Source organism: Wyeomyia smithii, chromosome 2 (genome assembly GCF_029784165.1).
Source record: "Wyeomyia smithii strain HCP4-BCI-WySm-NY-G18 chromosome 2, ASM2978416v1, whole genome shotgun sequence".
Taxonomy (NCBI): Eukaryota; Metazoa; Arthropoda; class Insecta; order Diptera; family Culicidae; genus Wyeomyia; species Wyeomyia smithii.
Genome location: NC_073695.1, coordinates 193,711,828 through 193,739,264, shown reverse-complemented (window position 1 = coordinate 193,739,264; position 27,437 = coordinate 193,711,828). Strand labels below are relative to the sequence as shown.

General features: G+C 37.7%; 5 protein-coding genes across 6 annotated transcripts; 1 reads left to right on the top strand and 4 right to left on the bottom strand.

Annotated features, from left to right (window-relative positions):
• Window positions 1-11,389: 11,389 nt before the first annotated feature.
• On the bottom strand, window positions 11,390-12,906 carry LOC129722580 (DNA/RNA-binding protein KIN17). Its single transcript, XM_055676163.1, has 2 exons — window positions 11,780-12,906; window positions 11,390-11,669 (listed from the first exon to the last, which is right to left on the bottom strand). The coding sequence occupies exons 1-2, from the start codon at window positions 12,746-12,748 to the stop codon at window positions 11,475-11,477; spliced, it is 1,164 nt and encodes a 387-aa protein (XP_055532138.1). The 5' UTR covers window positions 12,749-12,906; the 3' UTR covers window positions 11,390-11,474.
• A 1,302-nt stretch (window positions 12,907-14,208) lies between these two features.
• LOC129725650 (pre-mRNA-splicing factor ATP-dependent RNA helicase PRP16) lies at window positions 14,209-18,327 on the bottom strand. The gene is made up of 5 exons (XM_055681703.1): window positions 17,664-18,327; window positions 15,304-17,606; window positions 15,107-15,248; window positions 14,548-14,974; window positions 14,209-14,481 (listed from the first exon to the last, which is right to left on the bottom strand). The coding sequence occupies exons 1-5, from the start codon at window positions 18,158-18,160 to the stop codon at window positions 14,314-14,316; spliced, it is 3,537 nt and encodes a 1,178-aa protein (XP_055537678.1). The 5' UTR covers window positions 18,161-18,327; the 3' UTR covers window positions 14,209-14,313.
• A 2,291-nt stretch (window positions 18,328-20,618) lies between these two features.
• On the top strand, window positions 20,619-22,483 carry LOC129725647 (uncharacterized). Of its 2 annotated transcripts, none has more exons than XM_055681700.1 (2): window positions 20,619-20,854; window positions 20,930-22,483. In XM_055681700.1, exons 1-2 carry the CDS (start codon window positions 20,783-20,785, stop codon window positions 22,280-22,282), a joined length of 1,425 nt encoding a protein of 474 aa, XP_055537675.1. In that variant the 5' UTR covers window positions 20,619-20,782; the 3' UTR covers window positions 22,283-22,483. The 2 variants fall into 2 exon arrangements, with proteins under 2 accessions (XP_055537675.1, XP_055537674.1); XM_055681699.1 differs by having other exon boundaries at window positions 20,624-20,875.
• Window positions 22,484-22,531: 48 nt separating this feature from the next.
• On the bottom strand, window positions 22,532-22,903 carry LOC129720291 (superoxide dismutase [Cu-Zn]-like). The gene has a single exon (XM_055671755.1). The coding sequence runs from the start codon at window positions 22,901-22,903 to the stop codon at window positions 22,532-22,534; it is 372 nt and encodes a 123-aa protein (XP_055527730.1).
• A 150-nt stretch (window positions 22,904-23,053) lies between these two features.
• Window positions 23,054-24,533, bottom strand: LOC129725649 (superoxide dismutase [Cu-Zn]-like). Its single transcript, XM_055681702.1, has 3 exons — window positions 24,382-24,533; window positions 24,235-24,322; window positions 23,054-23,620 (listed from the first exon to the last, which is right to left on the bottom strand). Exons 2-3 carry the CDS (start codon window positions 24,298-24,300, stop codon window positions 23,225-23,227), a joined length of 462 nt encoding a protein of 153 aa, XP_055537677.1. The 5' UTR covers window positions 24,301-24,322; window positions 24,382-24,533; the 3' UTR covers window positions 23,054-23,224.
• Window positions 24,534-27,437: the final 2,904 nt, after the last annotated feature.

The window sequence follows — 27,437 nt, the reverse complement described above, 5'->3', positions numbered from 1 at the left end:
TGGGATGAATATAAACAATCCCTCACCGCCTATAACAAGGAAACTCGAAGATCAAAGAAGACACATTGGAGGCATACATGTGAAAACATCGAAAATACTCCAGCAGCCGCCAGGCTGCAAAGAGTCCTTGCAAAAAATCATTCAAATGAACTAGGTACTTTAAAGAAAGAAGATGGTTCTTATACTAGCTCTACTAACGAAACATTGGAGCTAATGATGAGAACACATTTTCTCGGGTCCATTATTGACTCACGTGTAGACAAAAGTACATCTGCATCGAGAACTGGAATTTCTGAAACTAGGACGGAAATTCACGAAATAGTGAATATGACGACTGGGCTGGATAGAACCAGGGATGATACAATTACGTTGGCCAACAAAATTTTTACTAGAAGTAGAGTTGAATGGGCAATAGACTCTTTTGAGCCCTTCAAGTCATCTGGTAGGTATGGGATTCATCCAGTACTACTACAGAGGGGTAAAGCAGTTTTAATACCTATTCTAACACAACTCTTTCAGTCAAGCCTAATTCTAGGTTATATTCCGAAAGCGCGGCGACAAGTACGGGTTATTTTAATCCCCAAGGTCAATAAAAGGAACAAAACATCACCAAAATCCTTTAGGCCTATAAGCTCATCGTCAGTCCTTCTCAAAACAATGGAAAAAATAATCGGTGAACACATCAAGTCATCATATTTTTCTAAATCTCCTCTCAGCAAATATCAATTTGCATATCAGTAGGGTAAATCGTCTGTAACAGCACTTCATACTATTGTTACAAAACTAGAGAAACCTTTTGCAGCGAATGAAATTTCACTTGCGGCGTTCCTTGATATAGGAGGAGCATTCGATAATTCATCCCATGACTCAATGACGGCTGCTATGAAGAAACGTGGTTTCGACAATTGCATTATTCATTGGATCACCGAGATGTTATCAAAAAGAGAAATATCAGCAAACCTTGGAAGCTCGTACATAAGTGTAAAAGAAATAAAAGGATGCCCGCCAGCAGGAGTGATATCTCCTCTATTGTGGTCGTTAACAGTTGATGATCTTCTTAAATAAATGATAGATGAAAGGTTTGAAATAGTTGGGTACGCTGATGATATAGTCATAATTGTTCGTGGCGAGTATGACGATATCATCGCTAACCGAATGCAAACTGCCCTAAACATTGTTTCTCGTGGTGCGATAGGGAAGGTATAAATGTAAATCCTTCAAAAACTACTATCGTTCCATTTACACGAAGGAGAAAAGTTATGCTAAATAATATAAGATTGAAAGGTGAGCTCTTGAAACTCTCAGACAACGTCAAATATCTCGGGGTACTCCTTGACAAAAAACTTAACTGGAATACACATCTAGAGCAAGTAATAGGCAAAGCCACAAATACTCTATGAATATGTAATAAAACTTTTGGTAAACAATGGGGACTAAAACCGAAAATGATCCATTGGATTTATCTGGTTATTGTGAGACCCAGAATTACCTACGCTTCACTGGTCTGGTGGCCAAAAACAATAGAAAGAGGTGCTCAAGATAAGCTGGAAAAACTTCAACGGCTAGCTACTCTCTCAATAACGGGTGCAATGAGAAGTACACCAACCAAAGCAAGCTTTTCTCTTTATGCTTCCACTGCATCAGTTTATACAATTAGAAGCAGAGAAGAGTGCTTTAAGGATCAAAAGACTTTTGAAACTCTTTGAAGGTTACTTAACAGGTCATCTAAATATTCTAAAAACTATTCGTATCAATCCCCTAGTAACCAACAATGAATACTGGATGGAGAAAAGATACAACTTCGAAAGAAGATATCAAATAGTTAAACCTGAGCGCGTTGTTTGGGAACGCGGGGGTCCCGATCTCCGTCCGGGATCAATTGTTTTTTACACAGATGGTTCAAAAATGAATGATCGAGTGGGAGCAGTGGGAGTAACAGGCCCAGGAGTAGATCTATCAATTCCGATGGGTCGATGGCCAACCGTTTTCCAAGCCGAAGTCCAAGCTATACTAGAATCACAGAGAACAGACGTTCATCTTCTTTTCAAAAGATGTGTAAAAACTTGCAACCGTCATTTACCACTAAGTGGTAATGCTCCCGCTATGTGGCGCTTTTGTCACTTACAAACCAAGCACTAATATCGATAAAATATCGATACAGCAATATTTATGCAATGCAACTAGGGCACCATTAGACAGATGTCGTTAGTGTATTAACGTATTTTGATTCAAATTTTTACTCACGATTTTCAAATTTCTTCATATGAACATGAATGTCTGTTCTCTGTGCTGGAATGTTCTGTTATATGCCTACGCAGGAAATACAGACACTCAAACATTTGCATCATGTCCGACAGTCAAACAGCTTTTAATGCTCTGAAGTCTGCAACATGCACATCAAAACTTGTTTGGGAGTGTTTTCAATCACCTCAAACACTGGGTTGCAATAATCAAGTAAGTTTATATTGGGTTCCTGGTCACTGTGGAATTGATGGGAACAAAAAAGCCGATGAACTTGCAAGACTTGGATCGTCTCATCAGTTCATAGGACCAGAACCTTTCTGTGGCTTATCCGCTTCTTAACTCAAAATGGAGCTGAGAGCATGGGAAATTTTGAAGGTGGAGTTCAACTGGACAAACACTTCTATTGGTAGGCAGTCAAAGAGGTTTATAACATCGAACGGTCCTATGACTCGCAAAACACTGGAGCTTTCAAATCAGTGCGTCTTGAACTGTCCTAAAGATCAGACGTGTTTTCGGTTGCTTGTGGACTGGTCTTTGACTGCCTATAGCTGCAAAGTTTGTGTTTTGTCAGTGTGTCTTTTAAAGACTACCTGAAAGTTATTTCCCATCAGTCTTTCTCAAGACTACCTACTTTTGAAGAAGGAGAAAAGAAACCACGCATCGCTGCGGGGAGGAAAAGAGAGGCATCTCTTTCTGACACTTCGAGTGTCTGTAGTGACAATCCTTTTGATATTTTGCCTGAGCAAGAAGCTGGTGAAATGGAAGTTAGTAGTAATGAAACTATACAAAATGTAAAATCTTTAAAAAAGGAGAAAGTTCCACCTATTGTGGCAACTATTTCTTCTGAATTCAACATTTTCAAAAAGGAACTTTCAACGTTTGTTTCTGACGTTAAAGTTACCTATCAAATTGGTCGTAGAGGCGAATGCCGCTTATTAGCCGACTCTATCAAGGGTCGTAATCGTCTTATTCAGTATTTAACTGAAAAGATGTATAATTTTTTTACATATGACACTAAGAGCGCCAAGCCGTTCAAGTTAGTATTGAAAGGTCTCACCAACGATCAAACCGGTGATGAGATCAAACTTACTTTAACAGAATTACTTGGCATAGCCCCTACCCAAGTAATTCTAATGAAACAAAAATCACGAGGCGAAAACAGTCAGCGAACTGGAATTTCCCTTGTTAATTATTTAATTCATTTCAACCGCAGTGAGGTTAATAACTTAAAATTTTTTGAAAAAGCACATGCTTTACATATGTTACAGGTTACAGGTAGTTCGAACATTCTACCACCTAATGTTGGTAGTTCGAATATGATCGTTAATATGGGAGGTAAGAAAAATACGGTAGAAAATAAAAAACACCTATTACCCCAGCTAAGATTGCTACCGAAAATATGTTTTCTAATGTCAACTGCCTGGGGCCTATTACGGCAGGTGAACTTTCTTTTCTGCAACAGGCAATGTTCGATCTTATGAACGCCATGTTGCAGGCAAAATCCATGTTTTAAGCCATTCAAATTGGAACAAATTTTACAATTAAAATTGTTTCTAATTTAAAATTTAGTAATGATTTTAAATAAAACAATCAAAATTTTAAATTGGAATGCTCGCTCATTGAGGGCAAGGCCAATTGATTTGGTGCTAACAGATCAAAATCATGTATGTAGTGAATTGATCACACATACTGACTTTGATTCTAATTATCTTCCAATAACTTTTTCCATATCATAAGCTCTGTTTTTAATTATCACAAGGCTAATGGGGAAAGATATAAAACTTATATTGAAAATAATTTCAAAAATGAACTGGATTTGCAGAACGAAGTGAATATTGATTCCGCTTTGGAAGCATTGAAATGTGCAATTATTGATGCCAGGAATTATTCTGTTCCAAAGGCTCAAGTGAAAAGTGATTCACCAATAAATGACGAAAATCTTCAACTTCTAATTCGTTTGAAAAATGTCCGCAGACGTCAATATCAACGTTCTCGTGACCCTGTTTTTAAAACTATTTATAAAGATTTACACAAAGAGATTAAACATAGATTTACTCTTCTGAGAAATCAAAATTTTGAGACTAAACTTGAAAAATTGAAACTATATTCAAAACCCTTTTGGAAGCTGTCGAAGATACTTTAAAATCCTTCAAAGCCCATACCGGTTTCAAAAGATGGTGAACGTTTTCTTGTATCGAATGAACAAAAGGCTCAAAGACTTGCTCAGCAGTTTGAGAGTATTCACAATTTAAATTTGAATTTTGTGAGTCCAATTGAAAATGAAGTCACACGTCAATTTGATTTAATTTTTTCCCAGAATTTTTTACCTGCAGAATTAATTGAAACTAATTTGAATGAAATTAAATCAATTATTAAAAATCTTAAAAATATGAAAACACCCGGTGACGATGGAATCTTTAACATATTAATCAAACATCTTCCTGAGAGCACAATAGAATTTTTACTAAAAATGTTCAATTACTGTTTCAAAATTGCATATTTTCCCAAATTATGTAAAAAGGCAAAAATAACTCCAATTTTAAAGCCGAATAAGAATCCAGCTGAGGTTTCAAGTTGTCGACCATCAGTTTGCTTTCTTCAATAAGTAAACTGTTTGGGAGAATTATTCTTGACAGGATGATGTCACACATCAATGAAAATCCAATTTTTGCAGATGGACAGGATTTCGCCATGAGCATTCCACTACTAATCAGTTGCTCAGAGTTACTAATATGATACGAGCTAACAAATCTGAAGGTTATTTCACTGGAGCTTCTCTTTTAGTCATAGAAAAACCATTCGACAGTTTTTGGCATAAAGGTTTGATTGCGAAATTGCAAACATATAATTTTCCAATTTTCCTAATCAAAATTTCGAAAAATTATCTTACTGATCGAGCTCTGTATGTTGTCTATCAGAATTCAAAATCTGATAGAGTTCCTGTCAGAGCAGGTGTGCCTCAAGGTTCTGTCTTGGGCCCAGTCCTGTACAACATGTTCACTTCAGATCTTCCTGATTTGCCTCCAGGATGCACAAAGTCATTGTTCTGCGATGACACAAGCATTTCGGTAAAAGTAAAAAGTCTTCGTGTCATATGCAGTAGATTGCAAAAAAGTTTAGATATTTTTTCTTTCTACTTGCAAGAGTGGAAAATCTCTCCCAATGCCTCTAAAACTCAAATGATAATTTTTCTGCATAAGACTAGGGCTTCTTTCCTCAAGCCAAACAATAATCACGTTGTCAAGATGAATGGGGTTATTTTAAATTGGTCTGACAAGGTTAAGTACTTAGGACTAATTCACGATAAAAAAACTTATTTTCAAAGAGCACATTGAAAGTATACAAGCCAAGTGCATCAAATATACGAGATGTGTATATCCTTTTATTAACAGGAATTCTAAACTTTGTTTAAAGAACAAACTTTTGATTTACAAACAAATTTTTAGACCAGCAATGCTTTATGCTGTACCGATCTGGTCAAGTTACTGTTCAACAAGGAAGAAAACGCTCCAAAGGATTCAGAATAAAATTCTGAAAATGATTTTGAAGCGTCCTCCTTGGTTTGGTACACTCGAATTACATAGACTTACTGGTGTTGAAACATTAGAAGCTATGCCAAATAAAATTATTACAATTTTCGACAAAAATCGTTCCAATCCTCAATTGCTACAATAAGCTCTCTTTATAGCCAATAAGTTAACAATTAAGTTAGTGGTAAGTTTACTTCCCTTTCTTGACAAGTAGGTTTAAATCCCTACGAATGATTAGTCCTAATTGCGGCAGCAAACAAATCCTAACCATTAAATTTACAATTTTTCATATAGTGTTGAGAAGTCACCATTTGTGATTGGACACACATTATTTACTAATATTTATCATAAATACTAAAACTACTAACATGCCCCCTTATTTTAAAAAAAAGAACGTTGGACGAAAACCCAGTTACAATGGTTCTGGATAACGACCCAACAGGAACGCGGCGTCGTTGCGCGCATCGGTGGGTCAACCACGTGAACGGAGACCTTTGCAGCCTATCTTTTGCTAAGATCCATTGTGGCTTCAAATTTCAAAAAAGATATTGGAGAAACATAAAATATGATTATGTGTGTAATCTGAACTCTAGTGGATTTTTATTTTTCGTAGAAACAAATGGTGCATATTTTTTACAAAGCTTGATTGTTTCGTACAACGTAATTTTAGAAAATGTTCTATGCAACAAAATATTTTGGGTCTACATTTAAAAATGAATGTAAAAGAATATAGGTTTCTAAGATGACCAACGATAAATTCATAAACCAAGAAATCAACTATTGCGCTTATTGCTGAGTTGAAATCACTGTTGGAGCAGTTATACAGCAGTAATATATCTTTTGGTTACCTTTTCTTGAAGAGCAACCAGTAGTTGCATATTTTGACATTTAAACTCAAGTATCGTTACAACTGAAGAAACATTTGAAGAACTATTTCGCGATCGGTTCCTAGGTACAGTAAGTGCATCTAGATGAAACAATACGCTCTGGCAAAGTAAGTCAATATTACCTATGACCTATAAATAACGCAGAGCCGGCGCGTCTGAAGGTTTATCGCGAAATGCGTCAACAAGCGAAGCTTCTTGCCACTTGTAAATATGAAAAACCATGCTTAAGGCGCATAGCGCATTGATAGATAAATATTTTTTCCATTTCAGTCCCTCATCCAACTCTCGACCCATCAGTGTTTGGCTTGCAAAGCGCAAGTAAAAAAAATTTTCCATTCCGACTAGCTTGTGGCTCACTCCAAAAATAAGTGATCTTGAACGGCTATTCCGAAACAATCCAATAGCTATATGCAGTTGGGGTTATACTATTTAAGATCTATCAACACAACGATCGGCGTCTTGAGGGAATGGGCATCGAGTCGCGAAATTCGTCGGTGTTGAGTCTTACAACAATTACCATCCAATGGAACCGTGCCAAACTGAATGAATGCGTACCCATGAGCCATGGTTTTACACAGTCTGGAGTGAAGCATGATGAGTATGAAACCGAAATTTACCCGCTAGTCGTCACTTGTTGTAAATCTCGTTACATAAACAAGCATTATTCCTAGCCTGTAATGGTACTAGCTAAATTATTACATTAAATGGCACTCGGTGCAATACGTATATAGAGTCAGTAGGGAATGAGTTGCTTTGAAAAGAAATACATATAGCTTCAGAAGGCCGCCTATTCACCTGTACGGTGCAGTGGCGATGGAACATGATGCAATTCTATCGACATGATTTCGATTCCATTCCGATGGTTTCTTCGAAGATAACCTATATAGAGTTCAAATCATTTTTTTTAAATTCCAGAAATTGATTGCAATTTAAAGTGTGTTCCAATAACACCCTTTTCAACACAAAGATAGCGTAATTTGAAAAATGATTGCGCGTACGGACCTCATAGGGTTAAACATCAAACCGTATAAGTTTTTTGCACAGTTAATAAATTTCTTTACTCTTCGCAGTCGAAACCGCTGTCTGTTACGGCAATGGACTCTTACTGTTGATAGCTGCAATGAGACCCACAACAATTTCGACATGGACTCAATTGCGTTGCGGTTGCTATAAGCATGCAGGTATTGTTGATAGTGCTGAAGGTAGATGAAACGAAATAATTTATTATAAGATAAACTGCGAAGCAATAGTTAATGCGGAAACTGCTAGAGTTAGGGATTTGCAGGAACTTTGTCGGCTAGTTTTGTACGCAATTATCCAGCAGAAAAAAAATGGACCCTTAGTAGAGCACAAAATGGTTAAAAGAAAATACATCCCGTATAAAAACATTAAATGTATTTAGCTACTTTGCAGCAAGCTTTCGACCATCCGGGGAATGAAAATAGATTCAATTTCGACAAATAAACTGATTGTAATAATAAAAAATGACACTAATTCGAGTAATATTTGAAAACAATTTTGATTAGGTTTCGATATCTCGGAATAGACATTAAAAAACTTTCGTCTTCTCATTCCCTGTGGATACAACAATTAAAAAGAAATATTCATGCGTCAAATTGACTTTTAACTAATTGAAAAAGCAAGTTTTTCTGCATAAATTCTTGATGAATGGTCAGTTAAATTACAAACACCAGTATTTAGGTTTCAATACTTCTTTATTGAATAAGAAAAAAAAAAACAGAAAAAACGACGTGAAAGCGAGAAATCAAATAGACGCAATGAGAAACAGTAGTTCAGAATCGCGATTCAAAGAAATCTAGGAATCAGCTCAGGCCCGGATTTGAGGGGGGGCAAAGGGGGCAAATGCCCCGGGCCTCCCGATTGAAGGGACCCACCTAGTCCTAGGGCGACCTTTTTTTAAATCCGGCCCTGAATCTGCTTACATAAATTATTGTAAAACCAGTAAATAAGTAACCAAAGAAGAAGTTGTGAAATTAATTCACTTCTCAATATAATTTTATTTTTCCGAATTTCCTGTGCGAAGAGCTAAAAGGTAAAAATTAAAAATAGGTAATCAAAATATTTTATTAATTTGAACTAAATTTTATTTCAGAAGATTTTTGTTGTCTGAAACGCGAATTCGCTTATCCACCTGGTTTACTACTGGGTTGCTTAGTTATATAAGAGTTTTTGATTTTTCTGTACAAGCCTAAAAAACCCGGTTTGCTCGGAAAATGCAGCTTTTTCAAATGATGCATGAAAACTAATATAGCTCAACAACCCAGTTGATTGATGAACAGCCAAACCAGGCATCAAAAACATTATTTCGAGTAATCGAAGTTAAAAGTTTTACCAACCCGTATGTCTGCAAGCTACTACAGAGAAATTTTGTTACTAAATCATTAAATACTGTTTAAATAAGTGATTCCGTTTTTTTTTTCATGAAAGATAGATTATTAATTTTCACTTCCATTGGTGTTATAGCCGAATTTAGGGTTGTCCCTGGGGGGAGGGCATGACTCATAACTAAATTCAAAAGAGTAGAAATTCAAAAAAATCGTGACACTGTATAATAATCGAATTTTTAATAAAACTAATGCCGGTATTAGACGAAGCAAATATTTGCTATTTTTGGTACGGATTTTATTTTGTGCAAATAAAATTCGTACCAAAAATAGCAACTGTTTGCTTCGTCTAATACCTGCTTAACACAATATTGCTGAGCTAGCTGAAAAAGGGACCCCCGCAAAACACTTGGCCCCCGGACCACCACAAACCTGAATCCGACCCCGACTGGTGTTAATAACTGATTTCTTTCGAATGGCGCACACCGACCAATTATTGTTCCTAATTTTGTATACCCGTTATTTTTTCTTCCTATTTGCAAAAGTGGAAAATCTCTCCCAATGCTTCTAAAACTTGAATGATAATTTTTCCGCATAAGCCTAGGGCTTCTTTCCTCAAGCCAAACAATAATCACGTTGTCCAGATGAATGGGGTTATTTTAAATTGGTCTGACAAGGTTAAGTACTTGGGACTAATTTACGATAAATAACTTATTTTCAAAGAGCACATTGAAAGTACACAAGCCAAGTGCATCAAATATACGAGATGTTTATATCCTCTCATTAACAGGAATTCTAAACTTTGTTTAAAGAACAAACTTTTGATTTACAAACAAATTTTTAGACCAGCAATGCTTTATGCTGTACCGATCTGGTCAAGTTGCTGTTCAACAAGTAACAAAACGCTCCAAAGGATTCAGAATAAAATTCTGAAAATGATTTTGAAGCGTCCTTCTTGGTTTGGTACACTCGAATTACATAGTCTTACTGGTGTTGAACCATTAGAAGCTATGTCAAATAAAATTATTAACAATTTTCGACAAAAATCGTTGCAGTCCTCAATTGCTACGATAAGCTCTCTTTATAGCCAATAAGTTAACAATTAAGTTAGTTATAAGTTTACTTCCCCTTTTCTGACAAGTAGGTTTAAATCCCTACGAACTATAAGTCCTAATTGCGAAAGCAAACAAATCCTAACAATTAAAATTACAAATTTTTAACAGTGTTGAGAAGTCACCATTTGTGATTGGACACACATACTCATTACTTACTAATATTTATCATAAATACTTAAGCTACTAACAAATCCCCCTCTTAAAAAAAATGTGTATACCCATAACAAACAAGGTGACAACTCTGTTTTAGTTTCGCAATTTTTAAACTTTATTCACGATTAAAGGACGATGAAAGACCCAAACACAACTGATACGTTGCGGCTGCTTTTGCAGCAATTTGACGGTTATTCCATACAACGTAACATAACCGTATCCATTATGCTTGGGCCTAAACTCTACGCGAGAAAAAAAAAAGGAAATTTGAACCTATAACCTTATAACAATGGGATTACTGATCGTTAGACCGATGTCATAGTGGACGCGAATAGCGATGCGAGGCGATTTGCCTTGCTGTGCCTAAATGTACAGCTCTGCTTAGGCTGTACATTAACCTACGCTTCGCGCGGCTATTCGTATACACTATAACATCGGTCTTGGACATGCACAATGCAATAATGTCACATGCGACAATTATGCGCCCACCTGTAGTAAATAAAAAAATCCTTATAACTTGGAGTAATAAAGAATAGACATGTTGACAGTATCGGAAACAAACGTTAGTCAAAATCAAATCGTTGTTTATACCTCACTACTTACTTTAACACCTTGTTGATCAATTATTATAGCCAGGCGCTAACTGCAATTGCGTGTAATAGAGCAAACTGTCGGATACAACTTGCTTGCCAAAAGTTACCGACCGTCATATACACCGTGATTCGTTTTTTTAAATAATGACCGCGCTCGATTCCCATGATTTCCATTACCTTTCGCAACACAGCACGCATTGATTGCCAGCCGACAGTAAAAGTATGCATGGATTTGTAACAAATTTATGCTCTTTACTTTTGTTATGCACTCTACAGCAGCGTTGGGTGAAAAAAAAAACACAAATGAAGACACACTCATTGGGGCTTTCGGGTGTATGTTTTCGAATACAGCGAAGGTGAGCGATTGAGAATGCGGTACTAACCAAATCGGAAGTATACAAACATATAAGACACCGGTACATCGCGTAACAGTTACTGAAAAATAAAAGTGAGTAATGTGTATGCAAAAAACGAAACAATGCATTGGACCGTCGCGACGCCACCGGTGTAGAAGACGTGGACTGTAATTATGCATTCGCTGCATTTTGTAAATTTACTCTCAAGCAAGTGGTTAATTAGTAGTAACCTAGTTCTAATGTTTTTAAACTTAAAAAAGCTTACTTATATCTTCGTACTGTACATTATTAACGATTCGTCCCTTCAGAGGACCTGCTGCGATTTCTATTGTCACGCAATAATTATCCGTGTCAATCTCCTTAAGAACAGCGGTACTCCCCCGGTAGCCTCCATTTAGGACAAGTACTTGTTTGCCAATTGCCGGAATGACTGTCTCCAGATGGGCCTGTAATTTACGAGAACACAAATAGACCAAATTAGAATAAACAATTTGAAAAACATAGTTTCACTGAAATCTTAGGTCAGCTTCACACAAAATAGCTTAAATAAACCTACCTGATCGACCTTAAGCTTTTCGCCAGTTTCCAGCAGCTTGATTTTTGCCCTGTAACGATCAATCACATCCAGTACGACACCTTTTTCTTTGTAGTAATCTTCACCCAACGATTTGGTTACTAACTTCACAACGATCCCTTCCGCTAGCCAGTAATCTTTCCGGTTGCTCTTCTCCTTTTTTATCTCCTCTTCTCGAATCAGCTCATCGAGCGCCGATGGCTTTTTAAATTCCCCCGAGTTCCCAGGCTTGTACTTTTTTTCTTTTCGTGTCTCAGGGGCGACTTCAAGTGGCCGTTTCTCCAATTTGATAGGTTTTGTTTCTGTTTTAGAACTGGATCCCAATTTCAATTCAATTTTAATCGTTTCCTCTTCATTTTCCCGCTTCAGTTCGGTGTATGATGTACTTGGTTTTTCATCTTTTTGGCCTCGCCGAACCTGCTCTTCGATAAACTCGGCTAGCCGCTCGGCATCATCTTTGTCCATTTGCTGCTTCTTGGCCAGTTTTTCTTGCATAGCAAGTGTGTCTGGATCGCGATCAATGTATGAAATGAACCAACCTTTATCTGTTTCATCAACCACGCAATGGCCATTTCTTCCGAGATATTTCACAAATTCGGACAGTGAATGCCATTTTGTTGCATTCATATGCAGGTGATGTCGGTCGGAAATATAATCCTGGTATACTTTGTTTGCGGATACACGCTTGGTTCCGAACTGGCGACGCAGGATTTGCATATACCCCGTCATAAACTCTGCTGAAAAACTATCTATGAAACGGCCAGCATTATCGGCAAATAACAATATCTGTCGCTGATGGGATTCGCTCATGGTGTGACATTTGAAACCGTTTTCATCTCGGCACTGTTTCTGGCACATTTGGCAGTACCATCGAAGTTTCTGCAAGCCTTTAGCCTTCATTTTATTCGCCAAATATTTGGGCGTACCCACTTCCGCTTTTCCTTTACCCATTTTTGGGAACTTTAGAAACCTCACTCAGAATGTCAACTATCAACAATCAAGATACGATAATGTAATTTTAATTTAATAAACTTTCTAAAAGCTAAAAGATGCGATATCAACTCAATGTTGACGTTGGATATGTTGATGATTAGAGCAGAGCTGCTAGTTGTTTTTCTCAGATAGATATATGTTAGAGTGCCTGTAAATATATATAGAGTGGCGCCACTGTCAAAATTGGAATAGAAAACATCTGTCAGTGTCATTCCAATTGAGCAAACAACCCATTAAACTCGTGTGGGGAAAAGAGAAAGGATGTTGAGTGTTACCAGTGTTACCAGCGTTACTTTTGATGACATGGCGCCACTCTAGTTATTTTATAGGCACTCTAATATAGAGTTCTCCAGGTGCGTTTGTATTAGTGCGATGTTTTCGATTTATTTTTTGTTAGTGTAAGAATTTTTTGTCACCTGTGAGAACTGTTATCTGAAAGAGAGCATAAAAAACTACCGAGTTTGATTCACACTCTCACAAATTTCAATATACAGTGTAAAGCGGGCCGTGCTGTAGCGTTTGTGTGTTTTCGGTTGGAGAACTCTATATGTCATGCGCCACATTTCAAAAGGTCGCGGAATACATTTAAATAACAGGCATTACTGGCGTCCTTTTAAAGGAAAAAGTCTCCGTTCGACACATAGCTGGCGCTGATAAAAAAAATAGTTTTTCCAGAAAATGATGTATAATTTCTTTTTAATTTATAAATCAGAAGTGACTTACTTGTTTTAGAAAGTAGATTCTGTTAGATGAGCATTTTTGTGACCTAAAAATAACTAAATCATCATTATTTAAATTCGGGTTATTCGCGTTGAAAGAGATTTTGAAGGCTGTTCGTACCTACGTGAACACTCATATGTAATCGTCAAAATGTGCGTGATGACAAAAGCAAAAATATTTCCTTCCTTCTTTTTCGAATGCAAAAACCAAACAAATATCAGCAACACCGTCAACGCGTATAGACTCCACAATCTGGTAATGCACTTGTACACCATATGAAATTCAATTAAATTTTGTTGGATAAATGAATCTTGAAAACGTGGAATTGAAGATTTCTGAACAATTATTTGTTGTTGTTGTTGTTTTTTTTTTAGTTAGAAATAGAATCCCGTTATGAAAGTTTTGTATTTTTTTGGTTTTAAATTAAAAAAAAAACAACTAACAGTCTCGCATAAACCTAAAATTTGAATTGAAGATTTCTGAATAATTATTGTTTGTTGTTGTTGTTGTTTTTTTTGTTAGAAATAGAATCACGTTATAAACTTTTGTATTTTTTGGTTTTAATAAAAAAAATAACAAACAGTCTCGCAAACCTTTGGGAAATATTCTAAGAAAAATAAAAGGATAAAAAGGTTAATATATTCCTGAACATGTAAAATAAATTACCTGTATACTATGATATTAGGTTATCAGAGCGATTATTGAACAAAAGTTATGTTGTTTTTATTTACTTGTTGAATTTTTTATTAACTATATTACATTACATGTAGGTTCACAGCTGTTTGGTGAAAAAATCTGCTTATTTATAGTCCAATTCGTGAGGGTGTTCTACGAGGTGTAGCTCCAGGAGTGACAATTTCTCGTTTGACCATTGCTTGTTGCTGCTTTTGCACCTCTTCTTGTTTCTGTTTCTCCATTTGTTCCTGAGCCATTTGCATTTGAGACTCCATTTCGTGTAAATGTTCTGCTGCCTGAGAATAAAACATATTTTTAAAATTACATGAAAAAATTATTACAAAAACAGCAAATTCCATTACCTGTTTCCGTTTTTCACGACTGCTTTTTCCAGTTTCTTTAACAGAGAAAAACATTGGCCCAAGCTCGGCGAGCCAAAAACCATCCACAGCAGTGGCACACTGCATGTATTCTTTGGCCGTCATTACGAGCTCATGATAAACAACATAATCTGGAGTGGTTCCTAGACCATATAGAGCAGACGTGGGATGCAAATAGCAGGGCATTCCGGTACGCAAATTAACATATTCGCCAATGCCTTTCAGCCTAGCCGCTTGATAGAAATAGGCCGAGCAGATGCATTTCCTCACGACGTCCCAATTGGTGCCGCAGGATTTTACATCTAGACGCTGCTGTACATAAATATCTTTCAATTGCTGACGAACTTCACGGACTTTTCGCATTGCTTTGATATGAATAAAATGTTCGTTGCACCAATTAGATGAATATCTGCAACAATAAAATTTTTACCTATTACTAAAAAATATCACACTTATCACTAGAATTTAATGAATGAAGTAGCGAAATAACTTGGTAACCCTTTTAATAAACATTTAACATGTATATAATAAATATACTCACTTGTTCATCTTCCACTGTTGATAGACATTTAGATAAGTTAAATGATCTGATTCTGGTACTTGGAACTTTTCTCTAACGTTATCTGCTTCCTCTTCTCTTCCTTTGGGACGATAGAATATTGATGGTACAGAAAGCATCGATACTGAAAATTTACTATAGTTAAACAGACGGTGAAATATCCAATAAACCGTACTCACCTATTATTAAAATTTCTGCACTGCAGCCCATCTGATTGGCTACGATAAGCATTTGGCATTGTGGAGGGTCTAAAGGAAATTCGGCCATCTGTCGTCCTAACGGCGTAAGAGCTCCTGTGTGATCTAGTGCACCAAGAATCCACAGCTGATATAGTGAGTTTAGGATGTTATCCTGTGGGGGCGGATCCATGAAATGAAACTGTAGTAAATCGGCTACACCAAGCGATTTGAGCAATAGCACTGTGTTTGCTAAATTGGTACGCTGGATTTCTGGTACAGTAAGAGGAAGTAACTCGTCTTTATATTGCCGCTCAGTGTAAAGTCGAAAAGCTTGCCCTGGACCTGTTCGTCCAGCTCGACCAGAACGTTGGTTAGCATTCGCTTGTGAAATGGGATATATTTGCAGCGCATCCATGCCGATTCGTGGATTATAAACTTTGAGTTTGCAGTAGCCGGAATCAATGACAAAAATGATTCCATCTACTGTTAAAGATGTCTCAGCAATATTTGTAGCAACAATACATTTCCTTAAACCTTCTGCTGACCGTTGAAAAATCTTTGCCTGTAGATCGGAAGGTAACTGCGAATAAATCGGTAAAATAGAAAGTTGCGGCGCGTTATCAATTTCGGTCAGTCGTTCCGTCAAGACTTCGCATGTAACTTCAATGTCCTCCTGACCGGGCATGAAAATCAACATATCTCCTTCCAATTGTTGTAGGTGGATTTGTAGTGCTTGCTTAACCGCCGAATCAACGTAATCTTCGCATACATTTTTACTGAACATAATGTCAACAGGAAATGTTCGACCAGGAATGGTAAAATTTGGGACATTTCCAAAAAACGTGGCGAACTTCGTAGCATCCATTGTGGCAGAAGTGACTATCAACTTCAGATCTCTGCGTCTAGCGACTATATCTCGTAGCAAACCGAAAAGAACATCAGTGGAAAGTGAACGCTCGTGAGCTTCATCCATAATAATAGCGGAATAACCGTCCAAATCGCTGTCCCTTAAACTCTCTCTTAATAAAATACCATCAGTCATGTATTTTATCACCGTTTTCTCTGAAGTGCAATCCTCGAAACGAATAGCATATCCTACTTCCTGTCCCAACTTTGTATTCATTTCATCTGAAACTCGCTTGGCTACTGACATTGCAGCTACTCTCCTGGGCTGTGTACAACCAATCATTCCCATTCGACTGTAGCCATCTTCATGCAAATACTGTGTCAGTTGTGTTGTTTTACCACTACCTGTTTCTCCTACTATAATAATCACAGAATTCTCCCGGATTACATTCAGTAAATCTTGCCGAACAGCGAATACTGGCAACGATCGGCGTTGTTCATATATAGGTCTCTTTCGTATGAAAGCATCATCATCCTGATCTTGCATATGTTGTGCAAACTTTTGATCCTTTCGATAATCAGCTGTATCCGTATCCGCATCATATTTTGCATCTTCGTCGTCCTGTTTCTTCGCCACACCCATAATATTTCCCAATTTGGTACCACCTAGCTCCCAATGTTTTTTCTGTGCTTTTTTCCGTTCCTTCTGCTCTCGGTAGGTTCTTACAAGCTGGCTTCCTTTTCTGGCAACAAGAGCCATATCCGATGTCGCGTCTTTTACCGGTATAACGGGTTCTGGTTGTTTAGTGAAAACGATTCGACCATCCAGGAAAGGTGGCACTGTATGGTGCACTAACAAATGAATCCGTTCAACTGCTTCTTCGTCGAAGTCTTCGTTAAAGTTGATAGACATAACGACACCCGATGTTAACAATCTATTCTTTTCCCACAGTTCATTATCTTTGTTAATTTGTCTTTGTTGTGCAGACATGCGTTTTATTCTGCGTTGCTCCAGTTGCTCTTCACGCTTTGCAAGATACTCTGAACTGGCTCCTGAGAAAGGATTGTTATCCTCGTCGTACCCCTCTCCTATACTATACCATTCACGATCTAACCGAACTTGCTCCTTCTCCCACAAATCCTTGTCCTCATCGGTTTCCCACGGAATCCCTTTTCTCGTTGTGCGGGGTGTAGCACCGGACTCTTTTCTGTCAGGCGCCCATTTGTTATATTTGTGAGCTGGTGTAGGCCTTGGTGTGTCGTCTTCTCTTCTTCGCCGGAAAGATGAGGCCGAAGAACGATTACTTCGGACAGATTCTGAGCCTTTGGGAATTTTTGGCGTTGGATAATCCCACGAAGATTTTCTCGAAGTTGAAGGTTGTCGTTCATCGTCGTCCTCCCAGCCAAAAGCATCCATCTTTCGATCGCTTCTAGGAGTTCTCGGTTCATCCTTGTAACTGTATAAAATAACTATTATGAGTATTAAACTTCATAACATGCTCTATCATACCTACCTCGGTGTTCTAGGAGATGGATCTTCCCGGCGACTCTTCGCGCTATTTATAGAATATTTGTGCCTTTTCCGATTATCTTGTTCATCGTTCTTGTTTGATTGCGATGAAGCGTATAGACCTTTACCGTGGTCATCCCTTTGCCGTTCATCCAGTCGCTTTCTAGCCACATCGCTTACCCCTCCAGTGTACGACGGAGTTTCTACAGTACTTTCTCTATACTTCTTTGATGATAATGTGAAGGATGCATTCTTCCTCTGATTCCCAGGTGTGTTGCTCGATACATTATCCTCACATTCCATATCTTCTTCTCTGAAAGACAACCGAACTGTTTCTTGTTGTTTGCGTGCTCTTTGCGCTGCAGCCAATTTATCCAATCCCAGCAATGAGGGTTTCGGTTTTTTGAAAACATCTTTTTCTTTGTCCTTTTTCTTGATAATTAACCCACTGGTCGTGTTAGTACTTTGTTCCAACTTACAAACATCGGAAAACTTATCCATTAATGCTCAAGCACGGTGGCTACTCAGATCGCTACAGAATATGTAAAACAAAGTCTTCAAACGATTTATTTCGATTATTATCGAAATTACTATATTTTTACAACCAACATCGCAATAATTTAATTGCAAACAATCCTTTACAGAAATGTCACTTTGGTTTGCCAAAGCCGACGACATTTACACTGAAAAGAATCGACACAATCGATCCAAATTCTGTTTGCATTTAAAAATCAATCACAGCGTCCAATTCAACTCCATGTGTCCAATCCAATATAATCTGCACGCATTATCAATAGAATATATGTTGATTTGTACATTGAAAATAATATTTTCATCCCAAATGCGCTATGTACTAGAAAAACTTAACAATCCATCACATATGTCGTTTTCGTTTTCGCGGTGTAGCTACCCTTTTTCCGTGCTATACTTTGCAGCTTCAAATAAAACATTTTCAGTGTCATTGCATTGGTATGCGTAATAATGGGATAGCTGTCAATTCGTTTTGTTTTGGTCATTTTCGCATTCGTCATTATGTCTCGTTTCCATCCAGGACTATACTATCGCTGTCAAATCTCATATATTTGCAGTGTACAGTCGTCGTTCGCTAACTGCAACATGTTTACATTGCAGTTATCGAATGCCGTTCAATAACTGCAACACTTGACACACGCCAAAATTTAGAGGGGTTCCGTCACTACCATTTTTGTTTTTAATTTTTCAATGATGTCGAAATGTATTTTTTTAATGGAATAGTGGCAAAAAATAGCAGAAAATTAAAATAGGCAAGCTTTTTGATTAATCAATTTGATAGTCATATTTCCGCATCATAATTTATTGCGTTTTAGTAACTACTTTTCATAACCAATATGTAAGCGAAGATCAAGTTCATCACTACAGAAGACCATTTTACGAGACGTTTCTGAACTCAATTCACGAATGAAATTTTGACAGAAAGCTCGGAACCGTTGACATAACGCAAGTAAAAGCAACATCAATGTCAGCAGGATCCGTGACACCAGTCTTAAAATGGTCTATTCAACGCTAGGTCACAAAATCTCGCGTAATTTTTCAAAGGGACCTAAGTAACAATGACAGATTCTCTCATCTCTCACTTTGTTTCGTTAATTACGTCGTCATTATATATATTTTCTAAGCTTTCTTCCCCTTAATCGAGAGATAGTAATACTGTCTTGCTTACTATGCATTGAGTGTTATGAAATATGCAAAAAAAAACATTATTATTGATCAAAGAGAAAGTAAACAAAGAGAGTCTCTCAATGTTAGATAGGTCGCTTTGAAAAATTACGCGAGAAATATTGTTTGTGATCTACTATGCACTGCCTCACTGAGTAGGGAAAGCTAGCCAAACAAAGCACAAGGAATATTTTTTTTCTCTTATAATAATTACGGGAAGTGAATCACATAACATGGTGATTTTGCTTCATTGATTAATAGTGGAGATCTATAATCTCCCATTTAGAATGAAGAGACAACAAGTTAACGAAATCGAGAAAAATGAAAAAGTCCTTTTGAAATGTTTCTAGAGATTCAACAATTTTAATTTTCGAATGCATTTAGAATCCCCCCGCGAGATTTGTCACTTCAATGTCAAATATGACTTCGACTTCAGATTTGACGGATTGCGGTCCGATAACTGCAAAGTTGTTGCAGTTATCGGTCTGGCAGTTAAAAAGCGTTGCAGTTAAAAGACTTGCAGTTATCGAACGGCGACTGTACTCAACATCTCAATGGTCCGCTGACACTAGCGGTACCCGGAAAATGGGCAGTTTACTCTAAAGGGAAGGATTTTCGGGCAACTGCTCCATATGTTAGCTCTATCTTTTGATGACAAAATAAAACTAAAAGCGATCAAATTTATCAATTTGATCACGTGATGTGTATGAAACGGTATTAAATAAGTGAACTGTTATTTATACTGTTTATTTTTAATTCACAGGCTGTTGTATAAACACAAATAATGTGTAATAACTTTTGTTCTACATAAATGTACACATGTACACAAACGCCGCCATATTGCTAACGATGTTCGATACATGATTTCTAGTAGATATCATCCTCCTGGTTTCCATTTCATATGTCCATCTCGCAAATGTGCTGAGAAAAAATTTACCTGACACTTTACCACGTGGAACGAAAACCAAAACAAACCAGTTTTGACACATACGTGTGAATGTGTTGGTAACTTCCTACAGTACACTCTGTTTTTTTCGGGTGTCATCAGTGACAGAAAAAGTGTAGGGAGAGACAGAAAAAGGGTAGCATGAAAAATCAAATAAAACATTTTCGGTGTCAAAAGTGTCGTTTGAGTGTAGTTACACCGCGAAAACGAAAACGACAATAGATAACAGGTCACGGTAAAATCACGGCAAAGCCGCAGCTAGTTTCTAGCGAACATTCTGAAGGGTGAACTATCATTTTGTCATTTGCATTCTGCACTCATGATTTTCATGTGTTGTCAATAAAAAATGGCAACTCTGTTGTTAATTGACGTTTGTTTTCTCGCACTTTTAACCGGAATTGCACATATAAAAAATTGTGAAGCATTTTAATAACTAAAAACGAGAGAAGTATTTGATTTAAAGTTAATATTTTGTTGGTGAAATGGATTTGTTTGCAAGCTTAATTGCAAACAAATGTTCGGCTCCAAAGACGCTGAAAGTTCGCAAAGTTTATGTGAATGAAGACCCCAAAGTGGTAACTACAACTTAACACACATTTGAATCGTTTCCTCAATTTGCCATTTTCTAGGAAAAGTCGGAATCTTGTCCAAAATGTTGGTCACAAAATCGGCAGAGTAGCGTGCGTTACATGTATATTAACATGCAAGAAGCGATTTATAAATGCGAAGCAGCAGGTTGCATGTACCCTTTTCGAGATTTCAAGTACAAAAATTATGTCGAACAAACCGTTTATTACTATCAAGCCGCTGACGAAGAAATATCTATTCCGGACTTTAGTTCTTTAGCAGTTAATGAGGCCACTACACCTAAGGATGTAGATCAAGCGAAGACAAGTCAGACGGGTGACTTTAAATTAACCTTCGAGTCGCCCGAGCGATTTTCTAGTCAAAACGCTTTTACACCTTTTACAAGCACTCCTGGGCAAAGTGATCTGAACATTTTTGACAGTCCTTCGCTTAGCTACAAAAACCTCGCAGAAGGATTTGATACCGGTTTTATAGACGATATTCTTAACGATCTCGGGGAGCCTTCACCAGAAAAGAAGCAGATCAATACGCTACCATTGGAACCCGTGACTCATTTGGAAGTAAATAAAACCAAGCGTCAACTTAAGCGATGTTTGCAAATGTTTCAGGAGGACAAAGCTGGTATTGCGAAGCCTGATAACGAGTTATTCAAGGTACCGCCATTACCTGGATCAGAAAATGCAAACTCTCATAAAGTAAAGGTTAAGAAAGTCTCGCCTTCGAAAAGGCACAAATCGAACCGTCGAACTAACTATTCTACTTTCCCAACGGCGGAACGTCTTTTGAAGAAAAATCGAATGCAACCTTTGCAATTTCTCGAGACGCTGAACAGCATTCGAACGAATTCAGAAGGAAGTCAACAGATGGATAACCAGTCTTCCACTCAATTACCTGCCAACAAAAAATTAGGAAACAACCAGAAAGTGGCCCGAATGCTAGATTTCATAGAACGAAGCATGAAAAATAGAGCTCCGATCGTTGAACCAGTGATAATTAATTCAACAGATCTAGTGCTGAAACGTGTTAAACGAAAATCGCGAAAAAAGAAAGAACTCAAAAGAAGATCACTGTCCCAAGCAGTACTGCAAGACTCCCAATTTGAGTATAGTTCTAGTGAGGAAGATCATTCGTCGTCTTCCGCTGTATCTTCTGATAATGACTCGACGCAATGCTCAGATGAAGAACCATTCCTGCCGTCCTTTCGAGAACTTGTACACTCGATCCATCCCTGTCAGAGTACTGCTGGAACAGGTGCTGGTGGTAAGATGATAACCGCTAGCAGTACGACTGGATTCCGATCTGCAGGTTGTTCTCCGACTCGTATTGATCCATGGGAAGCGACACCACCACGACGCATTCAGAGCATGGAATCACTTAGCAGTTTGTTAGAATAAAGTTACAATTATGCAAGTGTTAACAAGCTGTGTCATTGATTTCTAAAAGCCCTACAAAAATGTGTATTATATGGTGGTTTTAATTTTGGTAACTCTCAAACTGAACAATATTTTTTTTTTTTTCAATTTAGACGCTGTTGCGCATCGTGACTGGGAGGACTGTAAACGCAAGAAATGAATAAAATTAATTAAAAATATAAATTTATTAGCATCATTGACTTAAGATTTATCCAGTCGCTTGCAAATAATCTAATCTCGTGTCGTCAAATGTCCTCGCTCCGGGAAAAACTCCTCCCGAGCAACACCAATTATCGCGCAGCAAAGTCGATTTCCGGAATTTCCAGTAGTTTTACTATAATCGTGACCTCCCTTTCCCATATCGTCTTCAAACTCAGTAATGGATAAAGTGCGACCGAGAATGCTGTGCTCCCCGAATAGGGTTATCTGATGATCTACCAGGTGAATTTTTGCGATGCCAGTGCTGAAAGCTTTTATGTTGCCCAAATCGCCAACATGTCGGTTTGCGTCCCCAGGTCCACCGTGGTCTTTGCCATATGGATTGTAGTGAGGTCCAGTTGACAAGCAACCTCGCGAAAAATCTCCAAATTCATGAATATGCATCCCATGATAACCTGGCGATAAACCTTCTACATATCCATTGATTGACACCGGGCCACCCTGTGGAGGAAAGTAGGGATAAGGATTGTTCTAGGTAGCAGGAAGTGGGTAAGGGTTAGTCAATTATTGAAAATAAATGAAAACGAACACATATGAGGGTACGAATAACAAATTTTCGATTTTATTGACCGAAATGTTGAACATTGTTCTTCTTTGACTTAAAGTTAAAGGATGCTTAGCACAGGATTGAAAAAGGACAAGATTCCCAGCTCCCAAAGTTGAGCTTATAGTGAATACATTTTACGATTCACTACACTAGTTGATCTACATTTTGCAGATTCCAATTACACCGCAAGCCAAACGACCACCCGCATTTCCAGTGGTCTTACTCAGCTCATGACCACCGAGACCGAGGTCGTCTGGATCGGCATGAACAACGACTGTGCGACCGAGAATGCTTAACGGTCCAGACAATGAAATCTGTTTGTCAGTAATGTCCACTTTAGCGACTCCGCTGTCATCGGCCACCACGTTACCCAAATCACCGGCGTGTCTTACAGCTGCATCCGGACCACCATGTTCCTTGTTGTGGGGATTGAAATGTGGGCCGGCCGACGTACAACCGTTGGTGTTGTCACCAAATTCGTGAATATGGAAGCCGTGATTGCCCGGCTTCAAGCCGCTTACTTCGCCGGTAACCTTAACCGGACTGGCATCACCCTGTAAATAGAACCATGAACGGTGTGGGTGCATGAATCGAAGGCACGTTAGTAATGTAAGTTGAATGAAAAGAACAAAAACGCTTGGTATGTCGACAAAGTTATCTAATTGAAGAGTGATGCTACAAATATAAACCTTTTTTTTTAATTTCGCCCAGTTCCTTTTCTTTAAATTTATACCTTTAAAACAAATTTGCTTGTCACAACATTTTTGTCAAAGTCTAAAAGTCATTCTGATAATTTCATGTATTGTAATCTTATCATAAAGGTTTAACTAAAATAAACAACACTTGTCTACTAGAATATATTTATCTCAAATAGAAGCCATCACGGAAATCGATTTTCTTGTGCATTGCATAAAGCTTGTTTTTTTTTCAAGAATTTATTATTTCATTTACACGAGAATAACTTTTGCACACTGCACCCACGGCATCTCAGTTTGATAACAATAATCGAACAATTTGTGCCCAAAAAACATAAACCACAGCTGCGAATGTTCTCGATTTACGATTATATAAAAGGCACACCGACGATAACATATCTATATACATATTTATAAGCGTAATGGAGGTGCGAAAGGCCAAGACAAATTATTTGCGTTTATTTGTTACTTACGTTTTGCTCGAAGTATATGGTGCCCTTGACATCACCGCTTAGAACGCAGACAGCTTTAGCCGGCATTTTCGGTGCAGTGAATATTTGACTGAAAATGGCAGAATGTTACTTGCTTTTAGTGCGAACCGTTTCGAAATAATTATATACCTTTGCTTAAAAAAGAAAATTAAAACGAGCTCTACACTTCCTCGTGCCTTAACAGCGAATGACGGACGATGACAAGCAAAAGCAATAGCCGTAGAAGGAAGGCGTCACCGTTTAATTCGCATTCCGCTATTAATTTCCGCTATACGCGCTATACAAGAATTGTTTTCGTTTTCCCACAGACTAACAGACGTAACACTTCGAACAAATTTTCAATGAAATCATCGTTTGGACGATTCAAGTACTTTACGTTAGTAACACTAGCACCATCTGCTGTCGTGTTCGCGCTGCGTCATGTATTTCGACATCAGCGCCAGCGTTACTGCATGTGTCAAATGGGGAACTACAAAATATGTATGAGATTGCATGACAGCGCCCCAGACGACGTTTTCGCGCGATGACTGTTATTCGCTTTAAAATTTGAAATGAACGTTTTTTGTGGCGATGGAGCTAGGGTCCAGTGTTACGTCTGTTAGTCTGTGGTTTTCCGTTGCATTGATAAAACGGTTTGTTTTTATAAACCAGAATGAAACGAATCGTTTTTTTAACAACGGTTCGTATGAAATAAGGATACCCTTTAGAAACGCATGTTTTCAAGGGGTGCGTCGTCCAGCCTTTACTGAATTCTGGACTTGAATATAAATCAGTCAAACATTACATAACACGGGATTTGGCAATATTCAATACCCACCCACCCCCATGTAACGCAATTCTACATGTTTGCCACATGCAATTAGTCAGCCTATACACCAGAGAGACGCCGAGACACTCACCGTTAAGGCAACTGTCAACATCAAAACGCAAAACGGCAATGCAAAATTATACAGCTCGCCCGTTTTGATGTTGACAGTTGCCTTAACGGTGAGTGTCTCGGCGTCTCTCTGGTGTATAGGCTGACTACATGCAATATAACGCTTCGCTGAATACCCCCCCACCCCTAGCGAACCTATACATTAGAGAAATGACAAGACACTCACCGTTAAGGCAACTGTCAACATCAAAACGGGCGAGTTGTATCATTTTGCATTGCCGTTATCCGTTTTGATGTTGACAGTTGCCTTAACGGTGAGTGTCTTGTCTTTTCTCTAATGTATAGGTTCGCTACCCACCCCTGAGCGCGTTATGTATTATTTGAATGATCCTAATCATTTTCAATTCTCATAAAAAGTAGATTCGAAAGAAAAGCCCGAAAAAACAGGAAATCGATAATGTAACCATAAAAACATGGTACTTTTGCTGTGAGCTTCCAGTCGTTACAATGTTTTTACTACGTTTTTTGTAGTTGAATCCTCCACTGACGATTTCACCATGAAAAACCTTGTTATTGACTTCTACATGTATGGGATAAATTCCTGAAAAATTGCTGTTAAGATTCATATAAACCCCTTTTTCGTTGTTTATTTTCATTGTTTCGGACTATGATATTTATAAATATAAAAACAGAGTTGAATTATAGTTAAACTATATACTATTGATGAATTATGATATAACCACAGACTAACAGACGTTATACTGAACCCTAGCTCAATCGTCACGAAAAAGCGATCATTTCAAATTCCCAATCCAATAAGTCATCGCGCGACAACGCCGCTTGTCATGCAATCTCATGTATATTTTGTGGTTCCCCATTTGGCACATGCCGTAACGCTAGCGCTGATGTCGAAATACATGACGCAGCGCGAACACGGCAGCAGATGGTGCTGGAATCGTCCGAACGATGATTTTATTGAAAATTTGTCAAAAGTGTTATGTCTGTTAGTATGTGATATAACTATGCTGCCGCTATTCGCATGTCGATCACATAGCAAAAAAAAACTCAAGTGGAGAAAACGTCGATTGAATAATTCGATCAATTTTCGGTTCTTTCAAGTATGTTTAATTTGATTGACTAGAAAAATGACACAAATTATATTTCTCTAGAAATATAGCAGCAATGTGACTGATATGCGAATAATTTTCGATCTGACCAGCTTAACATTCGCATAACCGTCTCGTGAAGAAAAGTGTTGCATCAGGGTATCAGACAACTTCGGCAGTGGTTCTCTCCGGCAGGTTTTCTACAGCAATCTAATGCAAGAAAGAAAACTGCTACTGAAATAGTCCAATACCCTACTTTTCCCATTTTTTTGTCACAATCGTCAATTACTTATTACCCCTTTCCCTGCGTGTGATGCCATATTATATCCACCACACATAGAAGCAAAGCCTTGGTGCTACATTCCGATTCGGAACGTGACCTTCTGTTTTATTATACACAGACTTCGCAGCCAACTGTTTAGTGTACAGGACAATTGCGGGGCTAGCGCTACGATCCTACAAACACTAATAGTCTCTCCCGAGCCGAGACTCGACCCTACGACGATTGGCGTGTTAGGCCAGAACAGGCAGTATGGGGAATAGGGCGACACGCAAGTAAATTATTGAATGTATTGTGTAATATAAGTATGATTAGAGTTAATTTCAGAATAATAAGCATTTCCATCACATAGTATGGTTCAAAAATGTACACTTCAAGACATCAGTGAGACCCCCAAAATTTTCGACATGAGACAACACAAACGGGGTTTGATTTTTCAAATTTTGCGAACAAAGTTTATTATTTTATTATTTTTTTAAAAACCTGAGATGATTTTGAACACATTTCCACAAAAAAAAAAACAAAATCATTGAAAATCGATATGGGACAAATATGCGAAGAGCGGCAGTATGTACATGTCAATTTTAAAGGTTATTTTTTCGGGATGCTGTGTAGACCAGATGTACTAGTATCCTTTGCTACAGCTAGCGCCACATGGTGTGTTTTCACGATTATCAATTTATTATTATTTAAAAAATATTTGAATTTACTCCAATTAAAGTTTGTTTTAGCTTTAATGTTCAAACTCTCTGGTATATGTAAATTTTCGAAGTGTTTATCGTTCGATGAATAATTTATTATTTAGCTATATCAGTTTTTATGTCATCTGAAAGAGCTGCATTTTCTAAGCAAAACGTGATTTTCAAAAATTTTCTATCGTTGTCATTCAATTTTCAAATCACGAATAAAAATTGCTCGGAAT

What these genes read in the sequence shown, in the direction of transcription:
- LOC129722580 (XM_055676163.1), bottom strand. Translation starts at nt 12,748, where the DNA reads ATGGGTAAAGGAAAAGCGGAAGTGGGTACGCCCAAATATTTGGCGAAT. An exon ending in AAAAGCTTAAGGTCGATCAG is followed by an intron (nt 11,670 to 11,779) that starts GTAGGTTTATTT and finishes CGTAAATTACAG; the next exon opens with GCCCATCTGGAGACAGTCAT.
- LOC129725650 (XM_055681703.1), bottom strand. Translation starts at nt 18,160, where the DNA reads ATGGATAAGTTTTCCGATGTTTGTAAGTTGGAACAAAGTACTAACACG. An exon ending in CCATCTCCTAGAACACCGAG is followed by an intron (nt 17,607 to 17,663) that starts GTAGGTATGATA and finishes TATTTTATACAG; the next exon opens with TTACAAGGATGAACCGAGAA. An exon ending in GTCGTGAAAAACGGAAACAG is followed by an intron (nt 14,482 to 14,547) that starts GTAATGGAATTT and finishes TTTTATTCTCAG; the next exon opens with GCAGCAGAACATTTACACGA.
- LOC129725647 (XM_055681699.1), top strand. Translation starts at nt 20,783, where the DNA reads ATGGATTTGTTTGCAAGCTTAATTGCAAACAAATGTTCGGCTCCAAAG. An exon ending in TGAATGAAGACCCCAAAGTG is followed by an intron (nt 20,876 to 20,929) that starts GTAACTACAACT and finishes GCCATTTTCTAG; the next exon opens with GAAAAGTCGGAATCTTGTCC.
- LOC129720291 (XM_055671755.1), bottom strand. Translation starts at nt 22,903, where the DNA reads ATGCATATTCATGAATTTGGAGATTTTTCGCGAGGTTGCTTGTCAACT.
- LOC129725649 (XM_055681702.1), bottom strand. Translation starts at nt 24,300, where the DNA reads ATGCCGGCTAAAGCTGTCTGCGTTCTAAGCGGTGATGTCAAGGGCACC. An exon ending in CCATATACTTCGAGCAAAAC is followed by an intron (nt 23,621 to 24,234) that starts GTAAGTAACAAA and finishes TTCTATTTACAG; the next exon opens with GGTGATGCCAGTCCGGTTAA.